General features: G+C 37.1%; 1 protein-coding gene across 2 annotated transcripts in view; it reads right to left on the bottom strand.

The window, feature by feature from the left end:
- Positions 1-21,571, bottom strand: part of LOC110464693 (coiled-coil domain-containing protein 186-like) — a 36,816-nt gene that overhangs the window by 4,449 nt on the left and 10,796 nt on the right. Inside the window, exons 3-17 of one of the 2 annotated variants that reach the window (XM_021520045.1) lie at positions 20,105-20,237; positions 18,869-18,997; positions 17,329-17,541; positions 16,314-16,433; positions 15,159-15,263; positions 14,277-14,375; positions 13,710-13,939; positions 12,699-12,879; positions 11,662-11,736; positions 10,926-11,010; positions 10,548-10,627; positions 9,956-10,153; positions 5,924-6,081; positions 3,867-3,936; positions 307-333 (exon numbers count right to left, since the gene is read on the bottom strand). In XM_021520045.1, coding sequence (XP_021375720.1) covers positions 307-333; positions 3,867-3,936; positions 5,924-6,081; positions 9,956-10,153; positions 10,548-10,627; positions 10,926-11,010; positions 11,662-11,736; positions 12,699-12,879; positions 13,710-13,939; positions 14,277-14,375; positions 15,159-15,263; positions 16,314-16,433; positions 17,329-17,541; positions 18,869-18,997; positions 20,105-20,237 — 1,903 coding nt within the window. The remainder of the gene's footprint in view (positions 1-306; positions 334-3,866; positions 3,937-5,923; positions 6,082-9,955; positions 10,154-10,547; positions 10,628-10,925; positions 11,011-11,661; positions 11,737-12,698; positions 12,880-13,709; positions 13,940-14,276; positions 14,376-15,158; positions 15,264-16,313; positions 16,434-17,328; positions 17,542-18,868; positions 18,998-20,104; positions 20,238-21,571) is intronic. The other variant, XM_021520052.1, reaches the window with a different exon arrangement.

The raw sequence follows: 21,571 nt of genomic DNA, 5'->3' as shown, positions 1-21,571 counted from the left end.
CAATTTAGTAGTTTGATATGTTGATTTCGATAATAAATTAAATGAATAAAACTTCAAATATAATATCAGGATTTTTTCAGCTTCAGGGTAATCTAAATCAAATTGTTCAGCTTCAGGTTGTTTAAAACAAAATTTTGCAAAGTACAGAAATGTAACGTCTGGAGAAAACAGGTGCATCTCTACATAAATATTATACAAAATAAACAGAACTATGCAGACATGAATGTGCAAAGGTCAAGGTCACAAGAATCCATGCTGCAACACTGAACTGGAGTAGAGAGTTCTGGTAAAGGGAAGCTACTGTACCTGGATTGACTGGCGCCTGCTGTCGATCTATAGAATACACAGTACAAGTGAGCATACAAGGTACAGAGGTATATAATAATGTACGGACAGTGATTTCAGCAAAGCAGGAATTCATCAGCTCATAAACATTTGGTTGGAACTAAAACAGGTACGTGTAAAGTTAAACTCTTTGCTAGGACTAAAAGAACAACATTTTGTGGGAATGTAATACATGTATAATGGAACCAGGGATTTATTAAAAGGTTACATAAAAATTCTTGAAAATCATCAAAATAAGTTAGAACAAATACCTGTGTGTTACATGTAGTGTTCACTGCTAGCCTACACCTCTCTCCAAACCTTGTCTTGTCTTACCCTGTCATCATATGCTGTCTTGACACCTACATGTACCCTGTCATCAAACGTACCCTTCATCCCTCCCCTGGCATTAAATGCTACTCTTGACCTCCTACCCTGGCAACATAAGTTATCCTTGACCCCTACCCTGTTTCGAGCCACTCTTGACCCTGTGATCATGAGCTACCCTTGACCCCTACCCGGTCATCATAAGCTGCCCTTGACCACTACCCGGTTATCATAAGCTGCCCTTGATCCCTACTTTGTCATCATAAGCTAACCTTGACCCCTACTCTGTCATCATAATCTAACCTTGACCCCTACTCTGTCATCATAAGCTACCTTTGACCCCTACCCTGTCATCATAGCTATCTTTGACCCCTACCCCTTCATCATAAGCTGCCCTCGATCCCTACTTTGTCATCATAAGCTAACCTTGACCCTTTCCCCACCATCATAAGCTTACTTTGACCCATACCCAGTCATCATAAGGTACCATTTCCCCTGCCCCGTTATCATAAGTTATCCCTGACCCCTACTCTGTCATCATATGCTAACCTTGACATCTACCCTGTTATCATACACTAACCTTGACATCTGCCCTGTTATCATATGCTAACCTTGACATATACCCTGTTATCATAAGCTAACCTTGACATCTGCCCTGTTATCATAAGTTATCCCTGACCCCTACTCTGTTATCATATGCTAACCTTGACATATACCCTGTTATCATAGACTAACCTTGAACCCTATCTCGTCATCATACACTAACCTTGAACCCTATCTTGTCATCATACACTAACCTTGAAACCTATCTTGTCATCATACACTAACCTTGAACCCTATCTTGTCATCATACACTAACCTTGAACCCTATCTTGTCATCATACACTAACCTTGAACCCTATCCTGTATAGTCCTTCAGGTAAGGCTATCTTTCTCTCATTTTATTGTTTCTATTACTAATTAGATATCAGTACATGTTTAAGTGCTACAGCCATGCAGACAGTCAATAATCAAAACTATTTGTTAGACTGCATGCTTAATTCATTAAAATATAACTTTTACATCGAAATATGGGTAATTATTAAAGAGAATTTTGGTTCTTTTCTGTAAATTTATGATATAAAATAATCTACACTATCTTATTTAAGGAATGACCCAGGACTTTAATTTCTCATTGTGACATATATGCCTAGCAAACTGTATGCACTTAACATGAATGTTTATGTTTATAAACAAACTGTATCAGCCGGGAGCAGCAGTGATGTAGCACTGCACATGCTTTTTTTTATTTACAATAATTTAAAATCAAGTCTACATTCTTTGCAAAGAGATTTTCTTGAAAATACAGAATACGTTAAGACAATTGGTGTTTTTAGAAGGTGATATCAAGCTGTATAATGTTTTGCCAGAATGTGAGAAGTTAGCAGATTATTTTTAAGGCAATGTCACGATTCACAAACGCCACAATCATTGCAAGCATCCAAGGTATCACCAAGTCGCAGAGAAAATTTGAATGCAACAACATCAAAAATGTAGAGAACCGGTAGTCACAAAATGTAGAGAACCGGTAGTTACAAAATGTAGAGAACCGGTAGTTACAAAATGTAGAGAACCGGTAGTTACAAAATGTAGAGAACCGGTAGTTACAAAATGTAGAGAACCGGTAGTTACAAAATGTAGAGAACCGGTAGTTACAAAATGTAGAGAACCGGTAGTTACAAAATGTAGAGAACCGGTAGTTACAAAATGTAGAGAACCGGTAGTTACAAAATGTAGAGAACCGGTAGTTACAAAATGTAGAGAACCGGTAGTTACAAAATGTAGAGAACCGGTAGTTACAAAATGTAGAGAACCGGTAGTTACAAAATGTAGAGAACCGGTAGTTACAAAATGTAGAGAACCGGTAGTCACAAAATGTAGAGAACCGGTAGTTACAAAATGTAGAGAACTATAGCTATATAATGTATAAAACTAGTAGCTACATTATAGTCTCTCACAGGCAATCACAGGAACCATCTTTGGGTTTTTTCCCCCTTAAAACACTGACTGTCCAAAAACATTTCACTCCTTTACATTGACTGACTTAAACAAGGAAACCATATACAAATAACATGTTTATGTATGAGCACATGATAAATCTTTCCTTTCTATTAAACAATAATCCAGCGAGGAAAAACAAAGGAGATTCAAATTGAATGGAATGAACAGTTTGATTAAAGTTTAGACCATTGATCTCTAATGTCATAATTATAAGGTCATAAAGCGAAATATCCAACAATGTACACTTCAAGCAGGTAAAACTTTACAGAACTCCCCCTTTTAGCTTTTTCCGCATTAAATACATGACTTAATCATGGCAAATTCAATGGATACGTAAATACATGTATTTAAAATCTAAGTTTTCCTTCGTTTTGCAAAGTAATTGATTTTCAATGTCAAAGTAAATTCACTATTAAGCGACAGGTTAAATTTAGGACTTTTCCAAAAAATATGGATGGAGCCATGAAATAAATAACTGGGTTAGAGGCAAAACTGCACTTTTTCAAAACCCCAACTTACAGTGTACCATAAATAAATTCCGCTGGGACCTACTCAACAGATCCCCCTAACCATATATATGATCAGTTATATGTGCCTCACTGTCTCAATTTCCCTGGATGATTGTTTCCAAAAATAAGACTCACATAAATAATTACAAAGGTAAATAAGGACTCTGAAGCAAGAATAAATCTACTGGTATTTTCATCATAATTTTTTCCCCTATTTTTCCACTGTTCACTCGATGAGAAAAGGACACTTAAAATGTATTACCCTTTCCTTATATTGACCTTAAGCACAGCCTTTCTGATTCTAAAACACATTAAAAAGTATATCATTAAATGTTTTTAAAAATCTTGCTTTCCCTAGTAGCCTAGAAGATTTTAGAGTTCTTCAGAGAGATGATCTTGTAAAAGAGTCCTACTACAGCAATTTTCACAGTTCCTAATAAATGATAATCCTATTCAAGAAACCCTATTCTATGAAATCCTAAAAGGAGATAATTCTATTCAATAAATGATATGACCCTCCACAATCAGACAGCAGCATTAAAAACAAGATAAATTCCTTTCGAGATGGGTTTGGAGAGTGCTATATCTGATATATAACGTGTTGATAAACAGATTTATATTCCATACAAAAGTTGCTGGTAACATAAGCCTTTATATTTTTTTTACCTTGTGAACATCCATGGCTTCTGGCGTCAAAGTCCCAGATTCCTCTCGTAACGCATAACTCTGAATTATCCTACAAGCAACAAGTCAGAAAAGGTTTCATAAAGGATTTCTAATACTCCAATATATCCGTGTCTGAAATCCATCTGATATTCCTGGTTCTTTAGAATGTAAATTTTTAAAGATTTTATAGACACAATAATATTCTATATTGGCCCAGTTATAAGGCCAAGGTCTGTCATATTGCGGCCTTGGGCTAATGTGACAGACCAAGGTCTAATAACTTTGCCAATGAGTAATTAGCTGATTAATGACACTTTTATTAATTAACTACTTGTATACTATTTGCAATAATCTTAAATTAACAAAAACAAACTGAATTATTTCAAAATATTGTTCAGTTGATTTCTTCCTGTGAAATAGATGGACTGACTATACTTCGCTTTTTTCTGGGGATCACATTGATATTCATGATACCTCCTGAGATATGTGCACCACTTAACAGGGAAAAGGGCAGACAACCTTGTAGTTCAGAATTTGCCATTGAGTATGTACCACTAATATATCATTTAGCAAAGTTTGGCTTAGCTCGCTTAACACTTTGTATCTGGTAATGTCATGTTTTAAACTGCTAATTTGTCTTCGCCAAGTTTTGGCGGAGGTGTCGGACGCTCGTTCCATGGTTTGTTGTCTTCTGTCGTTGTCAATGAAGAGTTACTGATTGTGAAGGTAGTCATCGCCGATAAGTCTAGAAATGTTCTGAATAATGTGGCGTGCGTTCGATTGGCGCGTTATCGATACTGGCCCAGTTTATCCCGTATTGGCCCAGTTTGTTATGATATTGATAAGGCAGTTTTTTCATAATATTGTCAATATGCATGTAGTTAATTAACAATGTCAAATAAAAGCTGTCTTATTACCATATGACATCTCTTATTTTATCAGGTTTAACTTGTATAGAATATCTTGGCTGCTACAATTCCCAAAATAATTTATTTTTTATAACACATGGCTGAGAATCTACATTAATTAAGTAAAAAAATCAGCTATAACAGAGTATTTGTATTCGTCATGCATCATTCGCATTTAAATGTATCACTTCATATTCTCATATTTATTCATAATAACAATGTGTGTAAACAGCTTTAGTCAGTCAGCAACATCTGATAACAAAGAATCTTTCGTCAGACGAGCTCAACAGTATGTCTAAATATTTTAATATTTTTTCCATCTCATTGTGATTATTGGTGAAACAATTGCTGGCGAAAATACTGATGCAGGTCGTAATTCTGAATAAAAAAACCAGAGCAGTTGATCATCAAGAGATTTTGTACCTTAGGAAGTGTCTAATGTTAACAGAAATGAAAAGAACAAGAACAAGAGGTCAAGAGGGCCTGTATCGCTCACCTGGAAATGTTAACAATATTGAAGTTGAAATAGCCTATGGTAGAAGAAGAATTTTAAAGGTTTTACCTTTATTTCCCCTATTGGGCCCCACCCCCTGGCCCCAGGGGGGTCAGACCCACCGTTTATTCAAAAGTAAGTCCCCTTCACCCAAGGATGCTTCAGACCAAATATGGACAAAATCCTGTCTTTCCTACTGAAGAAGAAGGATTTGAAATCTATTCCTCGATATCCCTTATTAGCCCCCACCCCTCTGCCCCCAGGGGGTTCAGATCCACCATTTATATAAAATTGATTTCCCTTCCCCATAGGATGCTATTGTTCAAATTGGGTCAAAATACGTTCATCCCAACGGAAGAAGGATATTAAAGCTATTCCTCTATATCCCTTACGGGGCCATGCCTCTCTGCCTTAAGGGGGGTCAGACCAAATAGGGATAAAATCCCTTAATCCCTATGGTAGAAGAAGGATTTTAAAGGTTTACTTCTATTTTCCCTATTTGGCCCCCACCCCCTGCCCTCAGACCAAATTTAGTCAAAATCTACAGGGCTGTTCAGGACAAGCAGCATTTTAAAGGAAAAGTTGACGGACGGATGACGGACACTGCTGTATGGCATAAGCTCACCAAGGTGAGCTAAAAATTGACCATGTCTTACTTAGTCTTTTTATGAATTTCCTCAATAAGCTGCGAGATGTGGTCATCCATAAACTCTATTTTTTCGTTTTTGCGAGCGTGAGATCGCTGAAGCTTGACTATTCTCTCAATGAGGAGCTGTCTGTCTGGCTCCACTTGTTCTGTGATCACTGGATATTCCTGTAAAAGTCAACAAACTCCACATACAGGACTGACAGAAAATTAAATATTCAGATTGTTTCGTCACCCATTTAAAATTTAATAGGCCCCTTTATTAAGATTGCTATAGAAAGCAGCTTCAACATTGGGAAACATCTCAATGATGTGAAACTTACATTAAGTTAAATAATTACTCAATTAGTTCAAGATTCAGTGTTGATAAGAATTGTTGAAGGACTGGTGATTAAAAATGCTCTTAAAACAGATTTCGTTATACCTTAAACAAACCAAACTTATATTTTACCATAAATAACACAGCTAAAATCATATAAAATTTGTAGGTGTGGATGATAATACTTAACAAATGGATGTAAAGGTGAACATTGAACAATCTATTGTAAGTGTTGTAAGAGAGTTGTAGTGTTGTACAGCTGGGACATCCTGTATATAGGAGAGTTGTAGTGTTGCACATCTGGGATATCCTGTATGTAAGAGAGTTGTAGTGTTGTACGGCTGGGACATCCTGTATATAGGAGAGCTGTAGTGTTGTACAGCTGGGACATCATGTATATAAGAGAGTTGTATTGTTGTACAGCTGGGACATCATGTATATAAGAGAGTTGTAGTGTTGTACAGCTGGGACATCCTGTATATAAGAGGGCTGTTGTAAGTGTTGTATATTACCTGTTCCCGAGGGCTGTAGTGTCATACAGTTAGGACATCCTGTATATAATATTGGGGGCTCTTACTCATTAGTAATCAATATTCATTTTTATTACTTATTTCGTTCAATTTTGGCTTTTAATTCCAGGGGAATTTTACCCCCAATACTTTATTAATTGAAATATTATTCATTTACTATGTCAGTAGCTTCTATAAATGTTTCATCATCTCCAGGAATACTTAGAGTCAAGTCGCTTCTCTGCAGCTCAGTAGAGTCAAGTTTCTTCTCTAGGTCTATTCGATTTCAAGTCTTAGAGTCAAGTCGCTTCTCTGCAGCTCAGTAGAGTCAAGCTTCTTCTCTAGGTCTATTCGATTTCAAGTCTTAGAGTCAAGTCGCTTCTCTGCAGCTCAGTAGAGTCAAGCTTCTTCTCTAGGTCTATTCGATTTCAAGTCTTAGAGTCAAGTCGCTTCTCTGCAGCTCAGTAGAGTCAAGCTTCTTCTCTAGGTCTATTCGATTTCAAGTCTTAGAGTCAAGTCGCTTCTCTGCAGCTCAGTAGAGTCAAGCTTCTTCTCTAGGTCTATTCGATTTCAAGTCTTAGAGTCAAGTCGCTTCTCTGCAGCTCAGTAGAGTCAAGCTTCTTCTCTAGGTCTATTCGATTTCAAGCCTTAGAGTCAAGTCGCTTCTCTGTAGTTCAGTAGAGTCAAGCTTCTTCTCTAGGTCTATTCTATTTCAAGTCTTAGAGTCAAGTCGCTTCTCTGTAGTTCAGTAGAGTCAAGCTTCTTCTCTAGGTCTATTCTATTTCAAGTCTTAGAGTCAAGTCGATTCTCTGTAGTTCAGTAGAGTCAAACTTCTTCTCTAGGTAAGAGTATTCTATTTCTCATCTTCTCCATAAATATACTTAAGAGTCAAGTCGCTTCTCTGGAGTTCCGCAGAGTCAAGCCTCTTCTCTAGGGTCTTTTTGAAGTCTTGATGTTAAATTTTAAGTTTAAGTTGTATTAAGGGTATGTTAATTAGCAGGTAGAGTGAGTAGCCCCTGATATGCCAAATGTTAATAATGTATACATGTACTTCTTAGTGTATCTTATTCATGTTTTTCGCTAACATGTGTAATAAACAGATAAACTGTTTATCATGTTTTAGTTGTATATAAAAGAAGGCTGTTGTAAGTGCTGTATTTTACCTGTTCCTGAGGGCTGTAGTGTCATACAGTTATGACACAATGTATATAAGAGGGCTGTTGTAAGTGTTGTATTTTACCTGTTGCTGAGGGTTGTAGTGTCGTACAGCTGGGACACCCTGTACATAAGAAGGCTGTTGTAAGTGTTGTATTTTACCTGTTCCTGAGGGTTGTAGTGTCGTACAGCTGGGACACCCTGTACATAAGAAGGCTGTTGTAAGTGTTGTATTTTACCTGTTCCTGAGGGCTGTAGTGTCGTACAGCTGGGACACCCTGTATATAAGAGAGCTGTTGTAGGTGCTGTATTTTACCTTTACCTGTTCCTGAGGGCTGTAGTGTCGTACAGCTGGGACACCCTGTATATAAGAGAGCTGTTGTAGGTGCTGTATTTTACCTTTACCTGTTCCTGAGGGCTGTAGTGTCGTACAGCTGGGACACCCTGTATATAAGAGAGCTGTTGTAGGTGCTGTATTTTACCTTTACCTGTTCCTGAGGGCTGTAGTGTCGTACAGCTGGGACACCCTGTATATAAGAGAGCTGTTGTAGGTGCTGTATTTTACCTTTACCTGTTCCTGAGGGCTGTAGTGTCGTACAGCTGGGACACCCTGTATATAAGAGAGCTGTTGTAGGTGCTGTATTTTACCTTTACCTGTTCCTGAGGGCTGTAGTGTCGTACAGCTGGGACACCCTGTATATAAGAGAGCTGTTGTAGGTGCTGTATTTTACCTTTACCTGTTCCTGAGGGCTGTAGTGTCGTACAGCTGGGACACCCTGTATATAAGAGAGCTGTTGTAGGTGCTGTATTTTACCTTTACCTGTTCCTGAGGGCTGTAGTGTCGTACAGCTGGGACACCCTGTATATAAGAGAGCTGTTGTAGGTGCTGTATTTTACCTTTACCTGTTCCTGAGGGCTGTAGTGTCGTACAGCTGGGACACCCTGTATATAAGAGAGCTGTTGTAGGTGCTGTATTTTACCTTTACCTGTTCCTGAGGGCTGTAGTGTCGTACAGCTGGGACACCCTGTATATAAGAGAGCTGTTGTAGGTGCTGTATTTTACCTTTACCTGTTCCTGAGGGCTGTAGTGTCGTACAGCTGGGACACCCTGTATATAAGAGAGCTGTTGTAGGTGCTGTATTTTACCTTTACCTGTTCCTGAGGGCTGTAGTGTCGTACAGCTGGGACACCCTGTATATAAGAGAGCTGTTGTAGGTGCTGTATTTTACCTTTACCTGTTCCTGAGGGCTGTAGTGTCGTACAGCTGGGACACCCTGTATATAAGAGAGCTGTTGTAGGTGCTGTATTTTACCTTTACCTGTTCCTGAGGGCTGTAGTGTCGTACAGCTGGGACACCCTGTATATAAGAGAGCTGTTGTAGGTGCTGTATTTTACCTTTACCTGTTCCTGAGGGCTGTAGTGTCGTACAGCTGGGACACCCTGTATATAAGAGAGCTGTTGTAGGTGCTGTATTTTACCTTTACCTGTTCCTGAGGGCTGTAGTGTCGTACAGCTGGGACACCCTGTATATAAGAGAGCTGTTGTAGGTGCTGTATTTTACCTTTACCTGTTCCTGAGGGCTGTAGTGTCGTACAGCTGGGACACCCTGTATATAAGAGAGCTGTTGTAGGTGCTGTATTTTACCTTTACCTGTTCCTGAGGGCTGTAGTGTCGTACAGCTGGGACACCCTGTATATAAGAGAGCTGTTGTAGGTGCTGTATTTTACCTTTACCTGTTCCTGAGGGCTGTAGTGTCGTACAGCTGGGACACCCTGTATATAAGAGAGCTGTTGTAGGTGCTGTATTTTACCTTTACCTGTTCCTGAGGGCTGTAGTGTCGTACAGCTGGGACACCCTGTATATAAGAGAGCTGTTGTAGGTGCTGTATTTTACCTTTACCTGTTCCTGAGGGCTGTAGTGTCGTACAGCTGGGACACCCTGTATATAAGAGAGCTGTTGTAGGTGCTGTATTTTACCTTTACCTGTTCCTGAGGGCTGTAGTGTCGTACAGCTGGGACACCCTGTACATAAGAAGGCTGTTGTAAGTGTTGTATTTTACCTGTTCCTGAGGGCTGTAGTGTCGTACAGCTGGGACCCCCTGTATGTTAGACAGTGATGACCCGTTGTGGGTGTCAGACATGGTGTTTAGCGAACCATTAGAACTGGTTCTGGACCCCATACTGGTCGTATCTCGCTCCCCGTTCATCTCTACAGCCTCCAGACGCTTCTTCGCTTGTTGGAGCTGTCGGGTCAAGTCCTTAACAAAAACGTTACATCTCATACATACTGACAGTAGCCTCAAAAGCTATAGCCAATCACCATCACAGTAACAACATATCTTAGTAGCAGCCAATGAACTGGTCTGTTGTAAACCATATACCTTATAGCATGTTTTCATCAATCTTAAAACAGAACTGATTATTTTAATGCATAGAAACAAACCAGGAAACTGATTGTACCAAGGGTTGAATTAGTCTACACTTGTAAAGTTTCCTTCATTCAAACTTTTTATAGTAGATGTATCAATGAAAAAGGAATGATTACAAATTTGCTTTGAACTGTGTAATATGTGATTAAAGTTCAATCTTATTTCAAACGCTGCCTTGTCCGACACAAATTTTCCAACACATCAAAAATACTAGAATCCATACCTTTACATTATTGGTATGTTTCCTTTTTAAGGTTTTGATTTCGTCTTTTTCATCTTCAATCCGGCGTGACATTTCATCAGCTGTAAAAAAAATCTACACAGTAAGTCCCTCAGTAAATTGCTGATCAGCCCCTAGTACCAATTTCTTTACATTTTTAAAACTTCCCTAGATATACAAAGTGTTTTATCTTCCTTAATTAATGAAATCTTGGCCCCTTAAGTATTTGATAAAATTATGAAACCATTCCCCTAATTATTTGATATTTGCCCCACAAGAGCTACTAAGTAAATGAACAACATGATCATATTGTCTATTCTTTTTTCAAAATATAAATTATAAATCAAAGAAAAAATGGCATATACCCAGTATATAACTTACCAGCCTTTGTCTTCTCTGCTAGACGTGTTGTTAGTTGAGTTACCTCCCCTTGCCTGAGGCGCTGTTCTTCTGTTAGATCATGAGTCTATTGTCATAAAAAGAACAATTTAGGCTGAGTAATGTAATTCAGTGCTCATCATATATATGCTGTTTAAATTGTTACTGATTAACATGACTGAGAGTTAACAATTTAAATTGTCCAGAGAATAATTTTTGTTTTATTGTATTTTTCGCTTACTTTCACAAAGATCGTTAAAAATGTGATATAACACTAGTGTGTGTGACTTGAAAGTTTCACATAAAGGACCATATCAGAGTTCCGGATATAACTCTTTATATAATTGATAATATATGGGAGGGGTGGGCAATCAAAAATAATTACTTAGCAGCTTGGGTATATTCCGTCTTTTCGTATTGCAGAGTTATCTGCTCTTGATAGCAGGTATTGACTGTTACGTCATTTGTTTCTAAGAGTAACGTCATCATTTTTTGAGAAAACGACATAATTTTCTCACACAAACTAGTGACCTAACAATCAATACCTGCTCACAAGAGCAGATAACTCTGCAATACGAAAAGACGGAAAAGGGCAATTTTTTTTTTAGTTTGGCCACTATAATAGTGCCTCCTTACTTTATACCCTACTCTTCCTTTAATTATTTATACTTGAATTACCCTAATTGAAAGTAACAGATTTAAAATCTGTCTATAGCCTCACTGTCACCAAAAAACCTACCAGATCCTTGACCCTGGAATCCAGAGACTGGACCTCCACCCTCAGACTCTGTACTTCACTGGACAGATTCAGGTTCTGTGTAACAAAAGTCAGATACATCACTTGTCAGACATTCTTCCCATACATCAGGCCATCAAGACATACAACATACTTAGACAGAGAATGAGATCATAAAAATCTATTATTTCCTCTATTTTTGGATTAGATGTTTGTGAGCAAATAAAATCCTACCAAGGCCTAGAAGATGATATCATACAAAGTTATGCAACAACAAAATGGAAACAAACAAAAATACAATCTGATTAAAATCATCTGTTACATGGCTCCGCCTGAACATCTGAATGTGCCGTGGTCAGGGTCACGTTTAAGTGACCTTTAGATGACCCAATCAGAGGCGCGCTGGCAAAAGTTTACCAGCAAATCGGAATATCATGGTTGATATATAAATAGCGAGGGTTATTTAACAGTTTAGTTTTCCAAAACAAATATGGCGTCGGGAACTGACATTTTTAAGACAAGGAAAACGTACCCATTCGGTAATAATTGCGTAGGCAACACCGCCATACAGTCTTTCTTCTTTAATAAAGCTTTGAATATCTTTTTCTGTTTGGGTTTCAGACGATCAATCTCAAATAACTTTCGCATCATTCTAATCAATGTCCGCCATATCTGTTACAACTCCGAGCGCCCTTTTGAAAGAGGGTCTCTGATTGGTCAAAATTTAATGAGTATTTATAAATATAAAGGTCACCTGAACGTAACTCTGACCGCGGCACACTCAGATGTTCAGGCGTAGTATGAAGTTAACAAAGCCATGTTACATATAATTTTAATCAGACTGACAAAAAAAGAAACAAATCCTAAATAGGAAAAAACAATTGGTTGGTAAATGACTTAACATTAATTTTCTGAAAAATTGTTAAATGGAATGCAGATATCCTACAGGTAAACATAAACTTACAGTGAATTATTACACTAAGACTATACATAACAGTTTTAGTACTATATACTATAGGCAGTTTCTACCTGAATAATACCTTATTCTGAAGTAGAGTATTTTCGGATTGTAATTCAGCATTTTTGGCACTGAGTTTCTCCGTGAGTTCTAGTTTCTCAGTTTCCCGTTTGTAGCATGCCTCACTTTCAATCCTCAAATCTTTGCTACTGATCTTTAGTTCTGCAATCTCAGCATCTAAGGACTTTATAGTGGTCTGGGCTCTGGAGTAGATAACCAAATTCAAATATTATTTAATTAAATAAAAATATGTATTATGATCAATCTATTTTTTATTCATTTAACCTGTTTTATGAGACTAGTATGCTGTCGTTTTACAGTAGGTTATTAGTCCTAGTTGGCAAATGTAACATAATATTCTACAAAATGTAGAATTCAGTATGCAATAATTTCAGAACTCACAACAAAGACAAGACACACATCATAAGGCTTAGTAATGATAAATATGTATCGATTATTGATTTTGGTATTTTCATGGTCTTCCGAACGAGTAACCGGTTACTCCTTGACAACCCTTATTGGTCAGTTGATCTGATTTTCTCATCAAATTGTCACTGTCTTATATTTCTTGCTTGGAATATAAAAAGACACATAGTTCAAGAAGAAGAATAACTTTAAGAAGATTCATCAGTTTGGAAATATGTGATATCAAATTTTTAATTTCTACCCAAACAATGTACGCATTAAACAAATCTGAGTCCCAGCTTGACAAAGGGACCAGTCGGTCTTGAAACGTTGCGTCACGTTTAATACGTATATTGTTTGTGTAGCAAGTAAAACTTTGATATCAAGAAGAATAATTCTCCATTACCTGATCTTTTGTGACAGTGGAAGCGTAATAAACTTAACATGTTCCAATCAAATTCAGATCGAACAAGAATCGAAAAACTATCAATGAGGCTATTGAAATGGTTACTTCACATGAACATAACTTCAAAGCCACCATCGGTAGGAAGTCCCAAAATTTAGCAAAAACTGAACTATGGTTTTGTTAAAGTCCTCGACATGCCCCAGTCGCACAAAGCGGTAATACCTTTTTAGGTCGCTCTGCAGTGGTACCAGCTGCTCTATCCGTGTCTGCAGATCTTTGTTTTCCTTCTTCTGTCTCTGTAACATGGCTGTGTATTTGTTCATGGTATCCTCATTCTGATGGAGGTCAGCTTTCATCTGGGCGCACTTGTCACGGAATGTTCCAAGGTCAGCTGCAAGCTCTGTCTGCTTGCCCTTCAGCTGCTCAATCTCCTTGCAGGCTGCGTGGTATGCCTTAATATGTAATTTTTTACAAGACAGGTTCTTTTTTTTACACACATGATGTAGGTGCTTTATATTCCTTTTTAACTACAAGGCAGGCCATTTGTATCATACTTAGATAAGTTGGTAGATATGATACACAGGGCCTGCTTGACCTGTAGACAGGCAAATTGAGCAGGGCCATTAGGTTAGCCAATTTAGATGTCTTAATTATTTCATTCATATGCTGTTTGTTACATGGAATTGTCCCACTTTTTTTCCAATTCTATGTCTTCAGAAAAACCAGATTCAATCACAATTACATAACCCCACATAACCAGAATTTTATTTTTATGTGTTTTAGAGTTACCTCCTCCTGACTTGTTTTCTGCTGCTGTTGATGTAACAGCTCACTCTCTTTTATTTTCAGTTTGTTGTCTAAATTGTTGGATTTAATCTCCTCCGATTCCTGCAATATAGATTGTCATATAGTTAAGTATACCAGGAAATATGTGTTAACATTTACCTACAGGATAGGTTTTGACTTATATACCTGTAAGATATTTACCTGATATGTTTTGAGGCACTATGATACAGTTTATCATATAACCATTTCTATATTCTACTCCACATCAACTTTAAACCTAAGTATCAATCCGAAACCTCAATAACCCCTCGTGCTGGTAAGTATGTCTTGGGTTGATATTAGGTAGGGTATGGAAATGGTTATTTTATAATCTTTGTATAATATTCTACATTTTAGTATCAAAACTATCAGTAATAAGACAAGGTAAGTGAAACTGAAGTGTTATTTTGTTTTTAGATTGTTAAAATAAATAAAACAGTTGTGGTAAGGGCCAAGCAGAGATAGGACATGTGTAACAGCTAACTGTATCGCACATGCAAAATGACTCATATCAAGTATATGATTCATATCTGATGAATGACGTACTAAGACACTTACCTGATGAATGAATAACTAAGACACTTACCTGATGAATGAATAACTAAGACACATACCTGATGAATGACGTACTAAGACACATACCTGATGAGTGATGTACTAAGACACATACCTGATGAATGACATACTAAGACACATACCTGATGAATGACGTACTAAGACACATACCTGATGAATGACGTACTAAGACACATACCTGATAAATGACTAACTAAGAAACTTACTTACTTACCTGATGAATGACATACCAAGACACATACCTGATGAATGATGTACTAAGACACTTACCTGATATGTTTTGACAATTTCCTGGCAGTTACGTCTAATCTGTTCAGTTTCTTCTTTAGCTTCCTTAAGTTTCTGATTAGTTTTGTCAAGCACAACCTTTGTTTCCTGAAAAGGTCACAAAATCTAATTAATTTTCTATTTCATACATATTGTACAAACGAAGATGAAGGTATGTCCTACACTATATACTTTAAGTACATCACATGATAATTTCTTGGATAGCTATTGGATAGTAGTACTACCCTTGTTCTATTTGGTATAATTAGCATCTGCCCTTGACGACGGTAACTATACCTGGAGACGGGCACTATACCTTTTTTTTGGACTGCTGTGACAGCGGGAAAAGTAGCTAAGAGTTTAGCCCCTTCTCCTAGGGAGCGCTGTACATATTCTACTTTCACTTCATTGTTGTCGTCTGCCAAAATGGCTTCGAGATTCCAACCGGGAATGCCGATTGCTTCACAGAGACTCAGCAATACATAAAGACGAAGCCGGTGACACAATTTGCCATTGCATTCCTTAAAAACTTCCTACTAGAAAGGGGAACCGTATGTGACCTAGCAGTGATTCAATCCAGTGAATTGAACGGTGTTTTGGCGGATTTCTATGCCAATATACGCAACAAAAAAGGAGAGATCTACTCAAAAAGTTCTCTCATTGCCATCAGGCAAGGTTTGCGGCGGCATTTACAAGAACCATCATGTGGCAGACATTTCGACATTCCATTGTTTGTGCACATTCTTTCAATTTTAGTAATTGTACTGTTACATTTAACAACAACTCATGAATCAAAACTTCAACTGTTATGCTCAAATTTCCAGCTGTTGTTAATTATTAAATATATGTTATCAATGAACTTCCTCATGTTTATCTTTTTATTGTCAAATGACAGTCACATGATGTACTAAATCTATTATGACCCTTCCCCTCGTAGAAAGGGCCATAGAATATTAGGTAGATCTTATTCTGTATCCATGCATAGAAATCTGATGTCCCTCGTGAAGCTTAACCCTTATGAGATTCAATGGATATTGAAGAGTATCAAAATTATATTTACGTTAGAATAAAAATAATACTTAAACTTCAGCAAATAAGTAGGAACCCATTTCCAACTACCAATGTCTGCGGCACACATAGTGCTGTGTGTGATGGTACCTTATGGCTTTCTAGTTCCGTTTTGAGTTTATTCTGAGACCACTTGATCCGAACATCAAGAGACACCAACAGTTCCTTCTCTTTCTCCAGCTCTTTGGCCAAACTCTGTGTTTCCGATGTCTAAAACAGTGAACAAAACCATCAACTTTAGGCATGTTTTGTATTATTTTTTCCAAATAAAAAAACAAGCTGAAATTTTTGGATATTTTTTTTTTCTTTTTTCCTTTTTTTTTTAAAATTCTGTCTCTAATTAAGTGTTTTATGATTTACAAGCAGTCTTGCAATATATAATTTTTATTTTTTTTCATAAATAACAAAACAGTTCAAACCAGCGTCACACAAAAAAAATAATCTAAGAATGAAAGAAGATTATAATCATCCTTAATAAAATGTTCATATAATAGCTGCCTTTCATATGAGTTCCATAAGTAACATTTCCTCTTATTTTAGTTATGCCAGATGTTAACTTTCCATTTTTGGTATCCCAAAGGTACTTATTACTGTCTCTGGCATCAAAAATGACAAGGGAGAAATTATTAAGTATAGAGGTATTATTGTAATAGCTGTTGTAATGATAACAATAAACAAGCAAAGTAGGACTACATTTCAGATGTAAATTTCTCACATTATAACTCAAACAAAATTCTGAAGGTTTGATAAATGGTTCAGATCTGAAAGTAGTACATTTACTAACCAACTCATTGAGTCCAGGTCATGATTCATCATAAACTATATGACATGCTTGTGATGTGCAAGAAACCCCAAAAGTATGCAATTTTGATTTAAAGAAACTAAGAGTTTGAGTATTGTTTACAGAAAATGGTAGAGAGTAGTGGTGATTAGCCAGGAGTATATCGAAGTCAGGAGAGCTAAGAAATAATGCCGAGGTAGAAACCTATCACATATCTGACTTAGTGATGGCTAATTGAAATTTACATTTAAACAAATGACCTGTACAAAGCTCACAAAATCACTGATTTAATTGGTAGCATTAATTTGGATGAACCAGTCATACTTTGGCATCAAGCTCTGTCTGTAGACGTTTCCTCTCCACCTTGGCATCCTTGACCTTGTTGTTGAGACTCTCCCTCTCCCGCGTCAGTTCCCTGACCTTGACCTCCAGTCTCTCCACGGCCTTGTGCGCCCCCATGAAGTTTTTCTCCGCCTGTGCGTACTTGACTACCATGTCTGCCTTGTCTTTGTTTGCCTCCTCATACATCTTGGTCACCTGAGGTCACAAGGGTGAAAGGTGAAAGGTCAAGTTTAATAGCAATATAATAACATGCAACAGCAAATTTATTTTATCTAATACTCATGTTCAGATTGTCAACCTTTAAAAACATATCACTCAATAAGTGCTCGTGAATTTTCAATCTTATCTTTACAGAACATAGTAACTTCCGTTGTCAACTATATATACAGTTAATTACATATAAAATAATGTCAGATATTTGCATACCATGACATTAAGATTGCTTTTATCATAAAACAAAACGGTTATAACAATGATATCTGAATGTTTTGTACATATATCAGCAGACTGGTTCAGTGTTAAGGTGTTATTACCTGGTCTACTTGGTATATTATGTATATTAGTGGACTGGTTCAGTGGTAAGGTGTAATTACCTGGTCTACTCGGGATAGTATGTATATCAGTGGACTGGTTCAGTGTTAAGGGGGTATTACCTGGTCTACTTGGTATATCATGTATATTAGTGGACTGGTTCAGTGTCAAGGTGGTATTACCTGGTCTACTTTGTATATCATGTACATTAGTGGACTGGTTCAGTGTTAAGGTGGAATTACCTGGTCTGCTCGGTATGTTATGTATATTAGCGGACTGGTTCAGTGTTAAGGTGTAATTGCCTGGTCTACTCGGTATATTATGTATATCAGTGGACTGGTTCAGTGTTAAGGTGGTATTACCTGGTCTACTCTGAATATTATGTATATCAGTGGACTGGTTCAGTGTTAAGGTGGTATTACCTGGTCTACTCGGTATGTTATGTATATCAGTGGACTGGTTCAGTGTTAAGGTGGTATTACCTGGTCTACTTGGTATATTATGTATATCAGTGGACTGGTTCAGTGTTTAGGTGGTATTACCTGGTCTACTCGGTATATTATGTATATCAGTGGACTTGTTCAGTGTTTAGGTGGGATTACCTGGTCTACTTTGTATATTATGTATATCCCAAGTAAACCCGGTAATACCACATTAAAACTGAACCAGTCCACTAATATGCATGATATACAAAGTATACCAGGTAATACCACCTTGACACGGAACCAGTCCACTGAGATACATAATATACCGAGTAGACCAGTTAATACCACCTTAAGACTGAACCAGTCCACTTATATACATAACATACCTGGTCTACTCGGCATGTTATGTATATCAGTGGACTGGTTCAGTGTTAAGGTGTAATTACCTGGTCTACCCGGTATATTATGTATATCAGTGGACTGGTTCAGTGTTAAGGTGGTATTACCGGGTTTACTTGGTATATTATGTATATCAGTGGACTGGTTCAGTGTTAAGGTGGTATTACCTGGTTTACTCGGTGCTTCATCTCCGTCTGAAGACCGGTGATACATTTCTTGGCTGCTGCATCATGGCTAGCCAGCTTGTCTCTCATACTACGTATTTCATTCTGCTGCTGTGCTATCGTAAACTCCAACTAACAAAAGACAAGACATGGTGAGTTTGTTCTACAGAAATACAACAGACACTGAGTAATTACGACACAGATATCCTGAGAAACATGTTAAACAAAGTCATTAAATATTACTTTTTATGGAATTTCATTGTTATGATAGAGATGACTAACCTATATATGTAAATGGAATTGCCACAATAATGATGCAGTCTTGTCCAGATCATTAGAAAATTTCCCTAGTAGACTAGAATTGAACTGTAGACAAGTCTCACCACGTGTATTGACATCTTGGTAGTGTAACACATGTAATTACACCATAATGCCAATGACATCTATCTGATCAATCTTTGTGATACTCATATTTCTTAATTCTAATAGCGACATGCTCATATTCATTATTAAGTCATACACACAGGGATGCATACATGTACCTGACTCATTTCATTAACCAAACTCCATTGACCTAATTTATCGCTAGCTAGCCTTCAACAAGCTATCCCTAGGCTAATAATGCATATAAAATGTACCCCTACTGCCCTAGGCTAATCATTCATATACCCCTAGGCTAATCATACATATACCCCTAGGCTAATCATACATATACTGCCTGTAGTATACATGTACTAATTATAAATCAGCATTTACCATGCTAGTTTGTTCTTCGTGTCATTTTGCATATGACCTAACATAACTTTCTCATATCCTTGAAACACTCGACCATTGACCTAACATGACTTCTCACCTCTCTGTGAACATTGGCCTTTGACCTAACATGACATTCTCACCTCTCTGTGAACATTGGCCTTTGACCTAACATGACTTCTTACCTCTCTATGAACATTGGCCTTTGACCTAACATGACATTCTCACCTCTCTATGAACATTGGACTTTGACCTAACATGACATTCTCACCTCTCAGTGAAAATTGGACTTTGACCTAACATGACATTCTCACCTCTTTTTGAACATTGGCCTTTGACCTAACATGACATTCTCATCTCTCTATGAACATTGGCCTTTGACCTAACATGACATTCTCACCTCTCTATGAACATTGGACTTTGACCTAACATGACATTCTCACCTCTCTATGAACATTGGCCTTGGACCTAACGTGACTTTCTTACCTCCTTAATCTGAGGGATATAGAGGTCATCAGCATTGTGCTCTTTAGCAGTTTTGAGTTCACGGAGGTAGGAGTCTCTCTCTCTTATAGCTGTGCCCATCTGGTCCTCACAATCCTCTGCATGGCTCTTCCATCTATAAAACACAATGTGAGGTAGTTTCCATAAACTATCACAACCAATTCACGAGTTTTCCATGTTTTTCAAATTTTCATCTACTGTACATGTAAAATCTTGAACTGGGCCCAGTTTTTGAAATGCTAATTCGGTTTAAACTTACAACAAGTCAATGCAAAATCTTTCACCTTTAATATTTTCAAAAAACACTGAAATACAAAAGTTAAGCTGCATATACTGTATACACATACAGCAGATACATGTAGGGATCCAAAATGATAATCCATATACATACTATATACACATACAGTAGATACATGTAGGGATCCAAAATGATAATCCATATACATACTGTATACACATACAGCAGATACATATAGGGATCCAAAATGATAATCCATATATATACAAAAATATTTGTGATTTTTTTCTGATATTCCCCTAAAATAGGATTTGTATTAATGACTTGTATATATACACACTGCATATTGTAGTTATGTGGCAATTATGATATATATATATATATTTCAACATTCATGAGGTCATAACAAACAATAAGTATATGCATGTACCCAGTACTTGAGTAATGACCCTCCACACTGGTAGTCTGGGTTCAATTAAAATATTCCTATTCCGATTCCTCTGACTATTAAATGGAAATTAATTTAAGATCCTTTTTAATCACATAATCAAGATCTTTGTCAACAACTATAAAGTAACCTACTTATCCTAGCCTGCATGCATACATTACCATGTACATTGTATGTCATATAGTGTTCTTGAAGTGTAAAAAGCCTGCCTACATGTATACACGTATGTTAATTGGCACTGTATCTAATTTCTCCATTGAATTGTGACATCATATATATAATGTAATGTGAAAGTCTGTGACATCAAAATATTTTCATAACGTTTTATGACATCACAATGTGTACATATGATTTGACATTTACATGAACAAGGGGGTATTTTCACTGAATAACATGGAAACATATAATGAATAAAATATAATTGCCTTATTGAAAAATAAACATAACAAGAGGCCCAATGGGCCTGCATCGCTCACCTGGTATAAAACTCACACTTGTAACCTTAAAAGTGATCTAAAATAAAGCTACAGGCAAAATATCAGTATTTATGATTAAAATTCGTTCAAAAGACCCTGTTATTTTTTTTTTAAACATTTCACCCCTGTGATTGAAAGTCGAACAAAGTCATTATGTTGAACACATTGTATAGGCTTTCATCTCAGGATGCAACTTGCAAAGTATAAACATCCTGGGACCCATGGTTATTCATAAGAGGTTGTTTAAAGATTTTAAACAAATTTGACCCCTGTGACCTTGAATATAA

This window comes from Mizuhopecten yessoensis, unplaced genomic scaffold (genome assembly GCF_002113885.1).
Source record: "Mizuhopecten yessoensis strain PY_sf001 unplaced genomic scaffold, ASM211388v2 scaffold1539, whole genome shotgun sequence".
NCBI lineage: Eukaryota > Metazoa > Mollusca > Bivalvia > Pectinida > Pectinidae > Mizuhopecten > Mizuhopecten yessoensis.
The sequence above is the reverse complement of the archived record's forward strand: the minus strand, read 5'-3'. Positions and strand labels throughout refer to the sequence as shown.